The sequence below is a fragment of the Abramis brama genome, assembly GCF_963993115.1.
Source record: "Abramis brama genome assembly, chromosome: 19".
NCBI lineage: Eukaryota > Metazoa > Chordata > Actinopteri > Cypriniformes > Leuciscidae > Abramis > Abramis brama.
The window spans coordinates 18,511,080-18,527,763 of record NC_139981.1 but is presented as its reverse complement, the minus strand read 5'-3'; the positions used below and the strand labels follow the sequence as shown (position 1 = coordinate 18,527,763).

At 36.2% G+C, this 16,684-nt stretch overlaps 3 protein-coding genes across 7 annotated transcripts; 2 read left to right on the top strand and 1 right to left on the bottom strand.

Annotated features, from left to right (window-relative positions):
- The first annotated feature begins 692 nt into the window (after positions 1-692).
- Positions 693-10,192, top strand: LOC311069281 (V-set domain containing T-cell activation inhibitor 1-like). The gene is made up of 4 exons (XM_084092325.1): positions 693-984; positions 4,449-4,796; positions 5,422-5,697; positions 7,566-10,192. The coding sequence occupies exons 1-4, from the start codon at positions 855-857 to the stop codon at positions 7,700-7,702; spliced, it is 891 nt and encodes a 296-aa protein (XP_083948451.1). The 5' UTR covers positions 693-854; the 3' UTR covers positions 7,703-10,192.
- LOC311069282 (V-set domain-containing T-cell activation inhibitor 1-like) lies at positions 8,874-11,809 on the bottom strand (the record flags this gene model as incomplete). Of its 4 annotated transcripts, none has more annotated exons than XM_084092327.1 (4): positions 11,665-11,809; positions 11,034-11,375; positions 10,446-10,721; positions 8,874-9,094 (listed from the first exon to the last, which is right to left on the bottom strand). In XM_084092327.1, exons 1-4 carry the CDS (start codon positions 11,699-11,701, stop codon positions 8,967-8,969), a joined length of 783 nt encoding a protein of 260 aa, XP_083948453.1. In that variant the 5' UTR covers positions 11,702-11,809. The 4 variants fall into 4 exon arrangements, with proteins under 4 accessions (XP_083948453.1, XP_083948454.1, XP_083948455.1 ...); XM_084092328.1 differs by having other exon boundaries at positions 8,967-9,094; positions 11,103-11,375; positions 11,665-11,704; XM_084092329.1 differs by having other exon boundaries at positions 8,967-9,094; positions 11,154-11,375; positions 11,665-11,704.
- Positions 11,810-14,791: 2,982 nt separating this feature from the next.
- Positions 14,792-16,645, top strand: tmem234 (transmembrane protein 234). 2 transcript variants are annotated; one of them, XM_084092331.1, is made up of 5 exons: positions 14,792-15,259; positions 15,516-15,667; positions 15,746-15,812; positions 15,949-16,041; positions 16,123-16,645. In XM_084092331.1, the coding sequence occupies exons 1-5, from the start codon at positions 15,247-15,249 to the stop codon at positions 16,227-16,229; spliced, it is 432 nt and encodes a 143-aa protein (XP_083948457.1). In that variant the 5' UTR covers positions 14,792-15,246; the 3' UTR covers positions 16,230-16,645. The 2 variants fall into 2 exon arrangements, with proteins under 2 accessions (XP_083948457.1, XP_083948456.1); XM_084092330.1 differs by having other exon boundaries at positions 15,240-15,407.
- Positions 16,646-16,684: the final 39 nt, after the last annotated feature.

The window sequence follows — 16,684 nt, the reverse complement described above, 5'->3', positions numbered from 1 at the left end:
CCTTCCAAGTCTTTCATTCATTTGTCACGTGACAGGCGCAATGAATAGTCCTAGACATGATTCAACAAGTCTTCACAATTACGCCTCAGATAAAGTCAATTGGAGCCAGGATTACAAAAGACTAAAAAGAAAGGAGGACCTACAACTTAAATGTGTTAGCTTTTTTCAGTATGAATCATTCTTTCCATGAGTGTGATTTTGGGTCCCTGGTGCCCTGGGTCCATAGGGGGGAAATCAGGGCATCTTTCTTTTGAGGGTCCAACTTAAACAAGAAAGAAAATATTGCAAAAACTTTTATTTATAGTTAATGTATTAACTAACATGAACTAACAATTAGCAATACATTTGTTACTGTATTTAATCATCTTTGTTAATGTTAGTTAATAAAAAACAGCTGTTCATTGTTTGTTCATGTTAGGAAGTGACATTTGAATGTTGTACGACCTTAAAGTGTTTTTATATTGTTGTGTGTTGTTTTAATAGATTATCAACTCAGAAACAATACCAAAATATGTTGCTACTGTATGAGAATGACTTACACTTCAATTTAAACGGTTATCTCGGGAAAATATTATTACCGTTATCACTATACGCTCTGCCATCTTGCCAACAACATCTCGTTCGTTCTGACATCGTGCGGTTCGCCAGTCTCCACCCCTTATATCTAGAACCAACTCCGCCCCCTGGATCTCGTGTCTGCAGGCTGCTGCCAAGTGTACATAAGTTGGAAGCTTTGTAACTTGCAGCGGGATGGAAGCTTATCTGCAAAGGGAATTTGATATATGCTATACTTTGCTTGAGCTTCTAACTATGGCTTGAGATATCACGTAAACCGTAAAGTGGAATAAAGCTTAATGAATACATTTTTATTTCTGACATGTGATCAACGCTACACTGAATTGCCTAGTTATTTAAACCATGTTCCTGACTTCCCTGCGACGATGCTTTGGCTACTTTTGTGCTTCGCGGATGCTCTTGTTGTGGGTAAGACTTACATTTAATGAATAGAAATCGCAGGGCGTTATAATAAACAAGTACAATAACTTTAGAAAAAACTTTTAGATACTCGTGCTTTGTGGGTGAAATAGCGCCACAACTGTGTGGCCGTTTTTAATAATAATAAAAAACAAAGATGATCAGTTTTAATCCATGAATATTGAAATGTATTGTGTCTTCTCACTCTTTGTTTTTATAGTTTTAAACGTAATAATTTATAAAAAATAAAAAAGTATATTTTTAAGTATACTTTATCTAGGAAGTAGTATACTTCTTCAATTCAATACTACTTGGGACTAAATTGGCCCACTTTTTAATACAAGTATACTTTTAAGTGTACTTTAAGTGTAACATTAGTAAACTTTGAGTACACAACTAGTTTACAACTTATTTTTTTCGTTTCTACTCAGCTATACTAAAAGTGAACTTATAGGTATACTGATAGTCAAATACTTGTAGCACAGTTTATAAAAGTACACTTTGAAGTTACTCTCAGTAAACTACTAGTTTAGTAGTTTTATATTGTAAATATACTTGCAAGTTTTCTTTAAGGGAACATAACAATATACTTATAGTTTACTATTTATGTATTATTTTTGCACTTTAAGTATACTATTATGTTTCTATTAAGGTATTATTTTTTTATTCTTGAAATATACCTTTAACTGTACTTAAACTGCATTTTAAAAACATTTTATACTAGCTTCATGTTCCTTTATATCAACACTTTAATGTGGGGAAGTTTAATACAAAAAAGCAACATTAAAAAAAAAAAAAAAAAAAGCTGAGAAAGTCGTATTTTTGTCAAAGACTACCTCCGGATCGGATTCAGAACGATGATCAAAACAGATGGAGTAGATCGAGTCCAACACCCCCAAACCTTCACAATCATTAACCCTTTCAGGGTCTACATTTCATTCAGTAACGTTATATGCTGTTTAATGTTTGAGGATAGCATTATTTTACATTTGCATAAGCAATCTTCTATCACTTGTTTTTGCTTCTTCACCTGTGTTTTGATCTGGAGATTTTGGCTGGGAAAGACTGAGTAAAGATTCCTATGTACACTTCCAGTGTACATAGTCAATGCTTAAGTTCATGTGTAGAGCCCCTGGTGATACTTCAAGCACAGTTTTATGTTGTGTGGAGCCTTCTTAGTGTTTTAAAAATAGTGATTTTGATGCTATCATAGAAGTGCCACATGCACTCCCATTCAAAAGGCATTTCGACCTAAAACGAAAATACGGTCAAACTTAAAAGTGCCGTTTCCATTCTAATTATGTTTTTACACGAAAGTTTGACTCTGGTAGATTAACAAAAAGAGCCTAGGTTCAATTTTGGTGAGAGTTACCCTTACCCTACAAGCCAAGCATACTTGGAATACTTAATTATACTTTAAGTATATCTTGATCAAAAGATAATTATAGGCCAAATATACTTAGACTTTTCTGTCAGTATAAGTCAAGTATACTTAAAGTGCAATTTTAACCCTTTCACGCATAGTGGTCACTACAGTGGACAGCTATTAAAAAAGCATTTTCTTGAATTTGCACGGGTTTTTATGGCAAATTTGCACATCAGCCTCTTCATTGGACCCTGGTGCATCATCCTATAAATTGCAACCAAGTGGCAAGCCTTTGTGTTTCGATTTTTTTCCCCCTCCAAACCAAGATGGCCAAGGGTCAGTCAGACATGCCAAGTTGCTCCGGAATATCCACCCAATCCTTCTATCCTAGGAGACTCTTGTAGGTAAAAAAAAAATTGCAGCATCAAGCAATATCTAATGAGTCATATCACAGTAAAATTTTCCAAGTTTTGATTTTAAATTGAGAGAAAACTCTGATTAATCACATGTCCACTGTAGTGGACGTCATGAATCAATTGCTATATTTCAGCTACAATTCATAATTATAATGTGAATATTGTTTTTGAATTTTAAAACTTAAAAACTTAATCTGCAGTGACTTTTTTACTGTAAATAAATGTACTTGTATTATTAGAATGTAATTTTCATTGACATCGAAAAAAGTCATGTGATTACATAATGTATGACACTTGTATGCATTACTTTACTTGTTAGATCAAAAAGTAATCTGATTTCATAATGCATGTTATTGTAATGCGTTTTTTTACTCATAACATCAAAAAGTAATCTGATTACATAATGTGCATTATTGTAATGCATTTTTTACTCATAACATCAAAAAGTAATCTGATTACGTAATGCATGTTACTTGTAATGCGTTTCCTTCCTCATAACATCAAAAAGTAATCTGATTATGTAATGTGCGTTATTGTAATGCGTTTCTTTACTCATAACATCAAAAAGTAATCTGATTACGTAATGCATGTTACTTGTAATGCGTTTCTTTACTCGTTACATCAAAAAGTAATCTGATTAGGTAATGCACATTACTAATTAGTTAATTAGCACATTAGTTAATTACTTGTTAGATCAAAAAGTAATCTGATTAGGTAATGCATGTTACTTGTAACACATTACTTTACTTGTAACATCAAAAAAGTAATCTGAATGCGTTATGCATGTTACTTTTAATGCATTCCCCAACGCTGAACATTTCAGATGAGATTGAAAAAAAATTATCGCTAGGTTTTCCCAGAGGAGGGCTATGATAGAAATGTGCATGTCCATCTTGAACATAATCAGAATTATCAGCTAATAAGGGTAAATCTCCATACTCTGGTGCACTGGAGGGAGCATCTGAGTGGTTTCCACAGTTGTACCTTGACAGGCTGTAAAAAATTCTGATGGAATCACGTCCTCACGTTCTGATATCAAAGATACGCGAAGTGCAACTTGTATTAAGTTGTATGAAGCCTTTGCAATATTTCACATTTATATTTTTTGTATATATTTTATAGTTTTCACATGATTTGATATAATTGTATTGATTAGTTTGTTAAATTCACATACTTTATCTGTTTGATTATTGTCTTATATTTAATATAGTATATCTTAAGTTTAAACCATAACCGCATGCTGTCCACTCAAGTGGTCATCTGAAGATCTCTTTGAAAAATTTGTAAAAAAATAAAATAAAAATCAATTCTTGTTTTTCATGCCCCAAGAGCAATAAAAACACATAGGGAAAAAATCCTGACTGAGGTTATCATAATTCATGCATGAAAGGGTTAAGTATATTTCTGAGAACTGAAAGTATACTTTCTTTTTTTTTTCTTTTTTTTAAGAAATATAATAATAGCACACTTCTTTTTTTCAAACTTCTTTTTCATAAGGGCACACCCGGCCATGGAAGTGTTTTTTCACTAAATTTGTTTTTGTGATGCTAAGATGTTAAGACTGCACATTCCTTCAAAATAGGAAGGAAGACTTGATTTATCATGGTAATGACTCCTTTAATCTAAATCTTTGGATTACCCAGCAATGTTTATTCAAACAACTCTACATTTTTCTTCCCGCCTCTTTCCAGCCTCATTTGAAGTGATTGCCACTGATAAGCATCTGCTGGCAGTTCGGGGTGGTTCAGCTGTACTGGGCTGTGAGTTCACACCTGATCCTGACCTCTCCAATTTGGTGGTTACCTGGCAACGATCGGAGGACTCACAGGTTGCCCACAGTTTCTATTATCAGCAGGACCAATTGGGCAGACAGAGTCCAGAATTCCACAATCGGACGTCATTATTTATTTCAGAGCTTCATAAAGGAAATGCCTCTCTTAGAATTGCAGAAGTTGGCCCGAAGGATGCAGGCCTGTACCTGTGCATAGTGAGCAATGCAAAGGGAACAGGAAAAGCCTCGATGAAAGTGACCTATGGAGGTATGTGTATGATGAATATTGGAGTGAATGTGTTGTACAATCTCCTGTACAATTTCCAGAATCTCCAAACTTTTGTTGATCATATTCGTTTTCTCTACAGAAATGAGAGCTAAACAGTCTTTTTTTTATGGTGATAGAAAGTGATTCCTGTACTTTTCTTTAACACTGCTACTGAATTTAAAGTATTTACTGAATTTACTGACCTCCAATTCTAGTGTAGTCTAATTGACAAAAGAGTAATTTGTGATTTAAAAGTGTACAGCTCGGCTTTTATGAATTGGTTCATTTTCATTTCATACAGAGTAAACATAAACAAATTAGCTATTCATCTTCCTGTTTAATTTTATCTTTAAGTTTAGTTTTGTTTGAGGATTAGGTATCCTGAGAATTGAGAATATGTCAGCAGTGGTTTTGCCGTATCATGTTTCAGGTTTTCCATGGTCATGAAAAGCCTTGAAATATAAAAAGTGTGATTTCCAGTGAACAGTGCCCTCGTTATGCTTTGCTGTAAAATAAATTATATAAGCTAGAAATTACTTTAGTGATTAAAACAATCAATATTCTTTTTACATTTTACTTCAGTATATTTCAATACAACACAGCTGATTATGTGTTTCTTTCTCAGCTCTTTACTCTGAGCCCAGGTTAAGCATCCATGTAAACTCCTCTGCATTGACAGTGCAGTTTGAGACAGAGGGATTCCCCAAACCTGAGGTGATCTGGCTGGACGAACATGGCCAGAACCTCAACTATCACCTGGAGCTCCACAACCAGACAGAAGATGGGCTTTATTTAGTTAAGAGCAGCTATGAGGCCCAGAAGCCGGTGGTTAATGTCACATTTACACTGAAGAACCACCTCCTGAACCAGAACCTTCAGAGACCCGTGTTCCTCAGCTATGGTATGACTTTCTGTGTGCAAAGTGTGTGTGAGGAGGTGGCGGTAGGAATGTTATCCGTTACTCTATGCATTTAAGGCATGTTTGACTTGTCTCAAGTGATTTGTTGACATAATTTTCATGCTATTTAACAACACAGAACTCCTTTGTCTACATTAGGTTGGATCCACACCACAAATAAATACGGAAATAGTAGAACAGTGATTCAATTGATTCATCTACAGACTTGACTTTTCCAGTTAAAAAACTGATGTAAGACCATTGGAATTACATAGCTGATAAAAACGTGATATATGAGAAAGGTGTGTAAAACGGCTTGAGTCATAGAGGTGATTGCGCATAATCGCCCACTTTTGCCTAATGTAGAAGAACCCAAAGCAAACTACATTTATCTAATTATTATGTTATTTAAAGAGGCTTGGATGTTGGTAAATAAGCTGAATTAAGCTGCTGTGCTGTTTACTGAGATGATTAATTTTGGCTGCACCCCTTATTCATAACCCAGAAGGTAATTAACAGCTATTTAAATTGAGAATGATTCAGTGTTTTTTGTGGACAAAAAATGGTTTGTCAAGATTAAGATCAGACTTACTGTAATTGTATAAGCTGTTCATGGATCAGCACGCACAGGGTTAGGAAACACTAATTATAGCAGTGGGTTTTCCCTAAAATATTATTAAAATCTTTCAACAGAAGCATTGTGTCTTACATGTAATCATGGAAGCCATTTGCCATTTTTGGGCATTTTATTGGCAAACACTTAGCCTGGAAATCCAGACCTAAATCTAAAAGATTAATGGTCTGGCGTCGACTGATGAAAATCGGCCAGCTCGAGGGGCGGCACCAAGCATGCATTTGAAAATCTCACTGCACGCAATTGGATAACACTACGACCAATCACAACAATAAACCCCATACGCTCTTGGTTACCAGCGGAACTAACTGGTAGATTATACTCTTACCGTATCCGGTCGGCAAAACAGCAAAAACGTCCTTCTTGCAAAGGAACGATTCTTCTGTTCCTGTTTTAAATAAAAAGTCAAGTCTAACTCGTTCATTGTAGCGGCCAAAGCCGTTTCAAACAACTGATATTCATCCATAGCCATCTTGCAATGTTTACTAAGGACTTCGACGTCACAACGCTTTCGTCATCTGTTTAGCTCGCCTCTGGCCCGCCTATATCAGATAACCCGATGTGATTGGTGCAGCTCAGATCGAGGGGCATATTTAATGAGCATCATTACTCGACACCAGAGTAACTCGCTGAGCAAATTCAACTTGTGCTCTCGCGAGAACTCTGGATTACCAGGGTAGCAAACTCTATGATTTTGTCTCAATTTCCTTTATTATAAGACTGTAATCTCTAACTTTATACATGAGTGGCCTGTTTTTCCCTTGTCAAATATTTGTGCAGAAGCCTCTGTAACCTAGTTACAACTACATTTTCCATTAGTGGAGCTCCAGAGAATTTCTACTTTAAAGGACATACATTTCTAAAGGTTAACTAGTGGACAGAACACAGTAGATGGCATTTTAAACAAACAAAACAAAAAAATCCACTGTAAATTCAGTGCGTCACATTGTGATTACAGAATACGAACAACATCATTTAGTTCATTCACAAATATACTAGCATAAAGGGTTTTGGTTAGTTGTCTTGTCATCTGAATGACTAATTGTACACCTCCAATATATCCATATATTGAATTTCAGGGTTTGAAAGCTTTTTGAAGGCTTTTTATTATTAATCTTAAATGCTTTTTTTATATTGTGAGATATGTATAATATCCATCTCAATCTGGATTTAACAGTGCATTTGACATGTTCTGAAGCACTTACCACATTAAGTAAAGCTTCTTTTTCTGTTTCAGATAAGGACAAAACTGCAAATCAAGGCACCATCGCTCTTGTCCTGTCCGTGGTTTGCGTTTTTCTGATCATTGCTATAATTTGGCTTGTGCGTAGACGAAACAAGCGGGCACCTTCAGCTGTGAACCATGTCAATTAATGATTGAAGCTGCGCCTAATGCTTTGCATAGCCTACATGTTTCGACTTGTTGCATTGCTGTGCTCATACATCACTGGCCATGTGAAACACAAGCAGAGCAAATGTCTGTTCAGTGTACATGCAATCAAATTCTTCAGTTAACGTCAGTTTTACGCAAGAATGCTTGAATGAGCAGATGTATTTACAATTTACACACATGCCAACAAAAAAAAGAGACTGTAAACTGCCGAATTTTGACCCCCTGCCAAATTATTACCCTTAAACCTAAACCTTATTAATCCTAAACCTACCATACAAGGGGGGTAATAATTTGGCAGGGGTCGAAACTCGGCACAACACCTGTATCGATCCCGGCATCAGTCCCGGGACGTGTTTGCGTTCACACAGAAGGCACTCTAGCAATTTTACGGCAATTTCCTGTGATCAACACGCTGTGTGAAAGGGGCTTATGAGGGAGTTTATGGGCCGAAAGTCATTTCTTTGTATTCACTGCTTATTTATTTTTATGTTGTGTATTTGTTTTTGTGCTAAATCTGTCATATGAAATTTAACAACGGGGAATTTACTCACACTCTGAATTTTCAATTTAATATTTAATATTTTAACTACTGCAATAATCATGATTCTGTACGGCATGAATAGACAATTGAGTTAATATTGTGCTTACCTTGACATAAGTAATACACTAAACTTCTGCATATCTTGAAGTTTGTACAGGATACTTAGAGCAGAAATGCAAATATGGAGCATTTACCTTTTGTGTAAAATGAAAGAGCTGGCTCAGACAGTCATGTTCATACCATCCATTAGTTACAAACCCAAGCCAAACATTATTACACACAATCTAACCGTTGCACTCTGTCCTTACGCCTTTCAATAATAAGCATCTAGATTTCCTTAGAAACCCAGTGTTTACTGTATCGACTGTCCACCTTTTAAGGGATTTTTTTTCTTGTGTTGTCATTGTTGACACAGCACTCTCTGTAATCTACAGACTTCTGTGCAACTAGCAATAAATAGGGAGGATACTGCCATGATGACAGCATGCAACAGCCTTGATGAAGTTTTACGCAAGTAGACTGCATAATCATGGACCATAAATAATATTTGTTTTAAGGGTTTGTGAGGATGATAACAGATAAGTTCAGGATGATAAGTCCACATTGCTTTTCTGTAATTTTATTCTCATTAAACGTCTTGCTTAGCAGATGGAAATATCTCTCCAGGCAGCTCAATGGAAACCAATATGGAAAGCTGATGAGGTTCAAATGTAGGGTTTTATTGTTTTTTTAAATCGTAAAAGCATCACAACAGCAAAAAGAATGACGCTTATTATTGACAGAGAAATTATTGCTGCCATCTTCCAGCTTCTACCTCCAGCCTCATTTGAAACTGAAAGAAAAAAAAAACAGGAAAGTGAAGATCAATGATGCAAACAGAATTCTGCTGTAAAGCAGCTCTAAAAAGACAACAGTGTCATTGTTCAGCTGTCAGTTGAGTGTTGATCCAGTTCAGTTCAATAACTGCAAAGTTAATAAATTATGAAATTAGTTCAATTCCACTATAAAGCATCTGGAGAAAACAGTGATGTCATCATTTAGCATCTGATAGTGTCAATGCAATCAAATCAATAATATTACTGGATATAAAGCATCAATTTTACCTCAAACCATAATTAATTAATTATTATTATTATTAAGACTATTATTTAGAGGATTTAGCACCAAATTGAAATCAAGCTTCAGATAATACAAGTAATACTTGAAGAAAAAAATCCAAAGAAAAATATATATAATGTGATGCATTTAATAAATGTTGTTTATTCAGTCCAAAAAGAAAATTTAGTGTCCTCAGAAAAGGTTTTCTTGTGTTTTTGGTTGAGTTTCTTTTACTAAATGTGATCATGATATTTGCATTCAAATCAATGACACAAAGTAACTTGAGCGACAGTTAACCTACTGATCAAACTAGGTTTTCAAATCGAACTAGTTGTACTAGTGTAACATAATCATCGCGAGTAACCTGATGCTGATGGCTGCTTTTTTCCCACACACTATTTTTTAGAAGAATTCACAACAACCCAGCTTCTGTTCTTCCTCATGTTAGCTTATTTGAGTATGGTTAAATATTATATCCATCAACTTTGCATTAATACAACATGTTGCAGTAATTTCATCGGATTTTTTTTCTCACTGCATGGTTGAGCAAGTAAAACTTGCTATGGGTACTGTAAAATACTATGGGCTGATCAATGTTTCCATTTCTTCTTTGTCTTGGTTGACAGGAAAAACTTGGTTTAAAGAAAAGACATTGAGTTAATTACCTCCTTTATAAGTTTATTATCTGATGTCAACCGTTCCTAGCAAAACTGGTTTAAAAATATACTGTTTCATTCTTTTATTATGAGGTGATGTGAGAAGTGTTTTTTTTCCTTGATAGTCAATGGACTATTATTCTTATTAAAATAAACATGACCTCATGCACACTGAACATGTGCCTGCAGAATTGGAATGAATTCACAAAGCCTCTCACATGTCATATAGCACTTAATTCAATGTCACTTTCACAGAGACTGTGAACATCTTATTTTATACAGTCTACGTTAATTATGGATAAATCATAGCTATTATACTTCCATTTTCATGGTGAATAGGTCTGAATTTTAATATCACAATTTAACTTCACTAACCCCAGTGAATACCTTCTGACATGCATTTAGTTCAGAGTGAAAGAGGGTCTTTACCATAGCTGAGGAACACGGGTCTCTGAAGGTTCTGGTTCAGGAGGTGGTTCTTTAGTGTAAATGTGACATTAACCGCCGGCTTCTGGGCCTCATAGCTGCTCTTAACTAAATAAAGCCCATCTTCTGTCTGGTCGTGGAGCTCCAGGTGATAGTTGAGGTTTTGGCCATGTTCATCCAGCCAGATCACCTCAGGTTTGGGGAATCCCTCCGTCTCAAACTGCACTGTCACAGTTGTGGAGTTCACATGGATGTTAAACCTAGGTTCAGAGTAAAGGGCTGAGAAACACAGAGAGTGAGTTTAGTATCCTCAGGAAGCAAAGATACACCAACAGTAACTTTTAGTCGTTTTAAAAACCTCCTAAAGAATGTCCTTTTCTCCATAACTCTGTACTTAATAAGCTGTCTTATATGTATTACTGTTACAGGCATTTGACTACACAAATCTACACATATTCAAATAGGCTACAGATAATTGTTTAACATACTGAAATCACCATTGAAATTCAAAACGTTCTTTTCTTTTCCAAGCTTTAATAATAACAAGGCGCTAAAAAAGCGTAATTTCTGTTTATTGTAAGAACAGCATACCCCCGTAGTCCAGCTCTATCTGAGCTTTTCCCGTCCCTTTAGCATTGCTCACTAGGCACAGGTACTGACCCACATCCTTAGGTCCAACTGAATTTATTCTAAGGGTGGCATTTCCTTTACCAAGCTCTGAAATAAACAACGATGTCCGATTATGGTATTCTGGACTCTGGCGGTCCAGTTGGTCCTGTTGATAATAGAAGCTGTGGACAACACGTGAGTCCCGTTGCCAGGTAAGCACCAGGCTGGACAGGTCAGGATCTGGTGTAAACTCACAGCCTAGTACAGCTGGATGACCCCGGATCGCCACCAAAAACCTGTCAGGAACATTCACCCTAAAAGAGGCTAAAAGAATGTGTTCTGACTTTAAGTTTAATGTAAGATTTGTTCTCATTTACAAAAACTAAAAATAAAGATTTTGTAGCTTGTATTCAGGGTTGAATCACTATCATGATAAAACTTTTAATAGCCTATCGCGACATCAATAATCAGATGACAAAAATGTTATCTTTATACTTAAGAGTGAAATGACTCTCGACTGTAATAATGATTTAGGCGACTTGTAAAATTAATGATTGTAAGGTTCATAATAATTATACGTTAAAACATTCGATTATAAATAAGCTTTTCTTACCAGCACCGATGATCCACACGCAACATAAAAGAAACATCTTTGAGGTGAGACCGAAATAGGCCTACAATTTTTTTTTTTTTTTTTTTTTTTTTTGTAGCCTATCTATAGCCTACGTGTCATCGTAAAATTTGTTCCTGGTGTTATCAAAGGCAGCCTTGTTTCTTCAGACGCTAAGTAACAAAACAAGAAAATCTGTCCAGTCCAGATCACGCAGTTATGGTGACTCGAACTTAGAAAGCATTTTTATGTTCACATTAGTTTACATTGTAGCCTACGTTTATTATTTTTAATAATGTAAAAATCAACATGAAATGGGCTTTTGTTAACAGTGCATATTTAGGACATTAACAACATAACTGTGTGTGTGTTCTGGTTAAACAATTCCACCAACAAGTTTAGTGTGGGCTAATCAAACTGCAACTTCAAACTGCAATGTGATGGAAACAAACCATCGTAATTTATTAACGCAATAACACATAAAACATGCCTTATATCTTATTTTTCTAGCACAATAAACCAAGTAGCCCAGCGTTGACTAAATATGCAAATCACTGTGCCCTATGTTCCCACAGCCCTATGTTCCAACAGCCCTATGTTCCCACAGCCCTATGTTCCAACAGCCCTATGTTTCAACAGCCCTATGTTCCCACAGCCCTATGTTTCAACAGCCCTATGTTCCCACAGCCCTATGTTCCAACAGCCCTATGTTCCAACAGCCCTATGTTCCCACAGCCCTATGTTCCAACAGCCCTATGTTCAAACAGCCCTATGTTCCCACAGCCCTATGTTCCAACAGCCCTATGTTTCAACAGCCCTATGTTCCCACAGCCCTATGTTTCAACAGCCCTATGTTCCCACAGCCCTATGTTCCAACAGCCCTATGTTCCAACAGCCCTATGTTCCCACAGCCCTATGTTCCAACAGCCCTATGTTCCAACAGCCCTATGTTCCCACAGCCCTATGTTCCAACAGCCCTATGTTCCCACAGCCCTATGTTCCCACAGCCCTAACCCTAACCCTAACATACCTAAACCTACCCCTCACAGGAGGGAGACTTGTCTGGGATGTAATTGGGCTATCCCTGTACCAGCACAAGCACTAAAACCTACCCTTCATAGGGGACATAGTTAAATGAGAGAACATAGGACTGTGGGGACATAGGACTGTGGGAACATATGGTTGTGGGAACATAGGGGCTGTGGGAACATAGGGCCTAATTTTCAAAATTTTCAGTAAAAAAAAAAATTCTTAGAAATGTGGGAACAAAGGGCCATGGGAACATAGGGCTGTGGGAACATAGGGCTGACCTCCTCAAGGGAGTGTACTTTTTCTTCACAAAAATACTTACTTTTTGGGCGTAGTATAAGTAGGCAAATTATTAGTAACACAGCAGCATTAGTAATCCTGAAGACATTGATTTGCTTGTTTTATTATTATTAGTTTGACAAGTTAGGATATTAAAAAGATATAAAAAGTTTGACAAGGCAGGATATTGTAGCACAAAACCCTGAAATGTATTAAACATAATACATATTCAAAACAACTTATATGTACCTGATTTAAAACAAATAACAAAATATAACAAAATAACAACAACAAAAAACAAACAGGTGGAATAAAATAATAATAATAATAATAATAATAATAACATTGATCCATCACAGGGAACCGAGGTTATAACAGTAATCGGAGACGTTCCCTTTCGGGAGTGGTCACTTCAACATTGCGTCAGCTTGATGCTGCTGGAACTGTATATAATCCTGCCGTGAGAGGTGAAGATCAGGTACGGTAGGAAATGAAAGAGGCGAGAGGCGTCTAAGCTTACGATACTCCTACATCATAACAAGTCATACACCCGTCATGGGTTACTCTTGTGGCGCAAGTCGACTTGCGTAGTATGCGTACGGTCGTCTGGCGGAAGCTAGTTATTTTAGATTATAAAGTTATAAACATGGGTATTTTTCATATAAAAACCCATGGCTTCACTTCAGAAGGCCTTTATTAACCCCCCAGAGCCGTGTGGAGTATTTTTTATCATGGATGGATGAATTTTTTTGGGCTTCAAATTTCCTCCAGCCATTCACTCCCATTACAAGCTTGGATTAGCCAGGACATTTTTTAATATAACTCTGATTGTATTTGTCTGAAAGAAGAATGTCATGTACACCTAGGATGACTTGAGGGTGAGTAAATCATGGGGTAATTTATATTTTTGGGTGAACTATCCCTTTAATTTTTAGACAAACTGTTCTATAAATGAACATGCATCCCAGGACATTGTGTGAATGATTATTATTATAATATCTTCTATAGTGCCTCTGGCATTTGTATTTATTTCAAGCATGCTTTCAAAGAGAACTACCAGTTAATGTAACCCCACCTATATCATGTCTCCTATCTAATTAATGCTCATTTAACGACTCACACTTTAGTGGACATCGCCTCCTCATAGAATGCAGTGTCTGTTGTGTCTTCTTCTGTTGCATCTTTGACAGCGTGGAAAAAAGATTGAAGGAAAAAAGATTGTGACACAATTGTTGCGTCTCCACATTTTATACTGCCTGAAGGCTCGTCAGTATTTGCATGCAATTCGCATATTTCACGACAATTGGCCAGTTGTTTTACTGGCGTTATCCTATAAGTTTTCAAGGATTTTGGAGAAGGGGAAGAGTTCCCGCAGCGTCAAGCTGACGCAATGTTGAAGTTACACAAAACTGGTACGTTGTGTGTTAGCTGGAAAGGATTTGCATGCAGATATGATGTTAATTTTATTCAGAAGCAGTTTCATTAACAGTTCATGTTAGTATTGTGTATTCACCTTGATAACTGTTGTTTCCATAACCCCAAACCATGTCATTTTCACTTTGTGTCATTTTGTATATTTATAAAAGACTGTGGTGGCTCATACCAACTTAATTGTATTAACAAAAACTAGTTTGAGACTGCTATTCAATAGCCTTATCCTATAGGCCTAGTTTATTCATCAGTATTAGTTATATTCTTACCATTTACGTGTATGTTAAAGTGGGACGGTACTTGTGTGTGAATAAATTTGTTTTTGTTTTTTTACAATTGTACATATGTATATATATATAGCCTTAAAAAGTAGGTCGCGGCTTGATGACCATGGGAAAATATGGGTCCCATGGCCAAACCAGTTGAGAACCACTGCTGTAGTGAAGACGAAACTATTGATGATGTACTTCTGCATTGAGCAGTATAGGCTATTTACCAAGGAAAGAGAGGAGTTGATTAAGAAATTGAAAGATATAGGTTTAATCAATTTCAATCTATCAAATCTATTTAGTTGCCTCAACAGTCAAGAATACAGAGAGAAATACTTACTTATCTCAAATAACAGAATTGGAAAGTAGAATTTAAATGACATTTCCATGGCACAAATTTAAGTATTTTTATTTATTTTATTTTTTATTTCCTCATGATTGTTTTGTTTTTCCTTCCGTTGATGCTTCACTCCAGTCCAGTTGGTGGCGGTAATACACCAAAAGTTGGATTATCAACCGCCCTTAAACCATACAAGAAAAAGGCAGTGCCAGTTTCCTTTACTTGAAGAGGAGTAGGATGGTGTCAGCAGGTGAGACTGTCGTGTATGCTGTCCAAAGGTTTAGAGTTGAATTCGGAACTGCATACTAGTAACTTACACTACTCGTACTACGTTTACCATCTCTTTCAATGGCGGAATGCGATTCCGAATCAAGCAGTAGTATATCTGTCTTCCACAAGTGTGTCTGCATATATTTATATGGAATCACTATGTTCCGTCTTGTTTATAATTTATATAAATGTGTTGAATTGTCCATTTAAAAATATCGCATAAACGTTCTCTCCAGGTGAAGTGCTTTGTCTGTTGTTGGTCGCGATCTTGTGGGGAGGAACAAACCCCTTCCTGAAAAAAGGCTCAGAGGGCATTGAAGGAGTTCAGAGGGACAACAAACTCCTCCAGTTTTTGGCCGAGATCAAATTCCTTTTTCTTAATCTCAAGGTGTGTAATTATTTTATGCATGTAGTCTGTATATTTTTGTATATTTTATATAATTTGTGTATATTATTTATGTTATAGTATTTGGTGCCATTCTTGTTAAACCAAAGTGGATCAGTAGTTTTCTATTTCACTCTCGCTTCTACAGGTGAGAAATTTCTAGGTATCGACAATTTATGTTAGGATTAGCATAATCTTAATATTTCTTCAGTATATATGATTCTCAATAATGATGAGAGAATATTATTGTAGAGTTGAGATTTTAAGTGCTGTTTGTTTTGTAGATCTATCTCTGGCCGTGCCCATGGTGAATTCCCTCACATTTCTGTTCACATTACTAATGGGGAAATTGCTTGGAGAAGAGTTTGGAGGAAAGGGTAAGGTATTAAAGTACCTTTAATAACATCACTCACTCTCTCTATACAGGTCTTTCACTCTCTGTCTCTCTGCTCATGTAGGAGCTCTGCTGGGAATGTTACTCATCATGTCTGGAGTGACTGTGTGCGTCCTGAGTTCTGTCTCTGAGACGGACGGCACAGGGCTCCGTAACTCAAGTGACCACTAAAACATGCCACTGGACTGGAAGGTGAATGAGGAGAAAGCTCGGCTCCAGCCATGTTGTCAAACATATTCACCTTATTGAAAACTGACACAATATCTGTGCTGCTTCCTTTTCTGTATATACCGTGAACCTTTATCAGGAGAAAACAATGTATAACTTAAAATCTTTACTTGAACTGTGTAAGTGAAATCTAAATGTTTTGCACTTTAATTGCAACTGTGGGAAGAGTCACTTGTATATGTGGATTGTGGAACATACAAAATACTTGTACATATTGTATTATTATCGGAAGTTTATATGGATTTGTACTAATAATGTGAAAGTGGCTAGTGTTAGAAATACCTTTATTTTAAATATTTTATATTCAGAGGTCATATTTGGTTAAACATAAGAAATAAAAAAGCATATTTTTCACTGAATCTCTGCATGCTGAGATCACTGTTACTTTGAAGGGTACA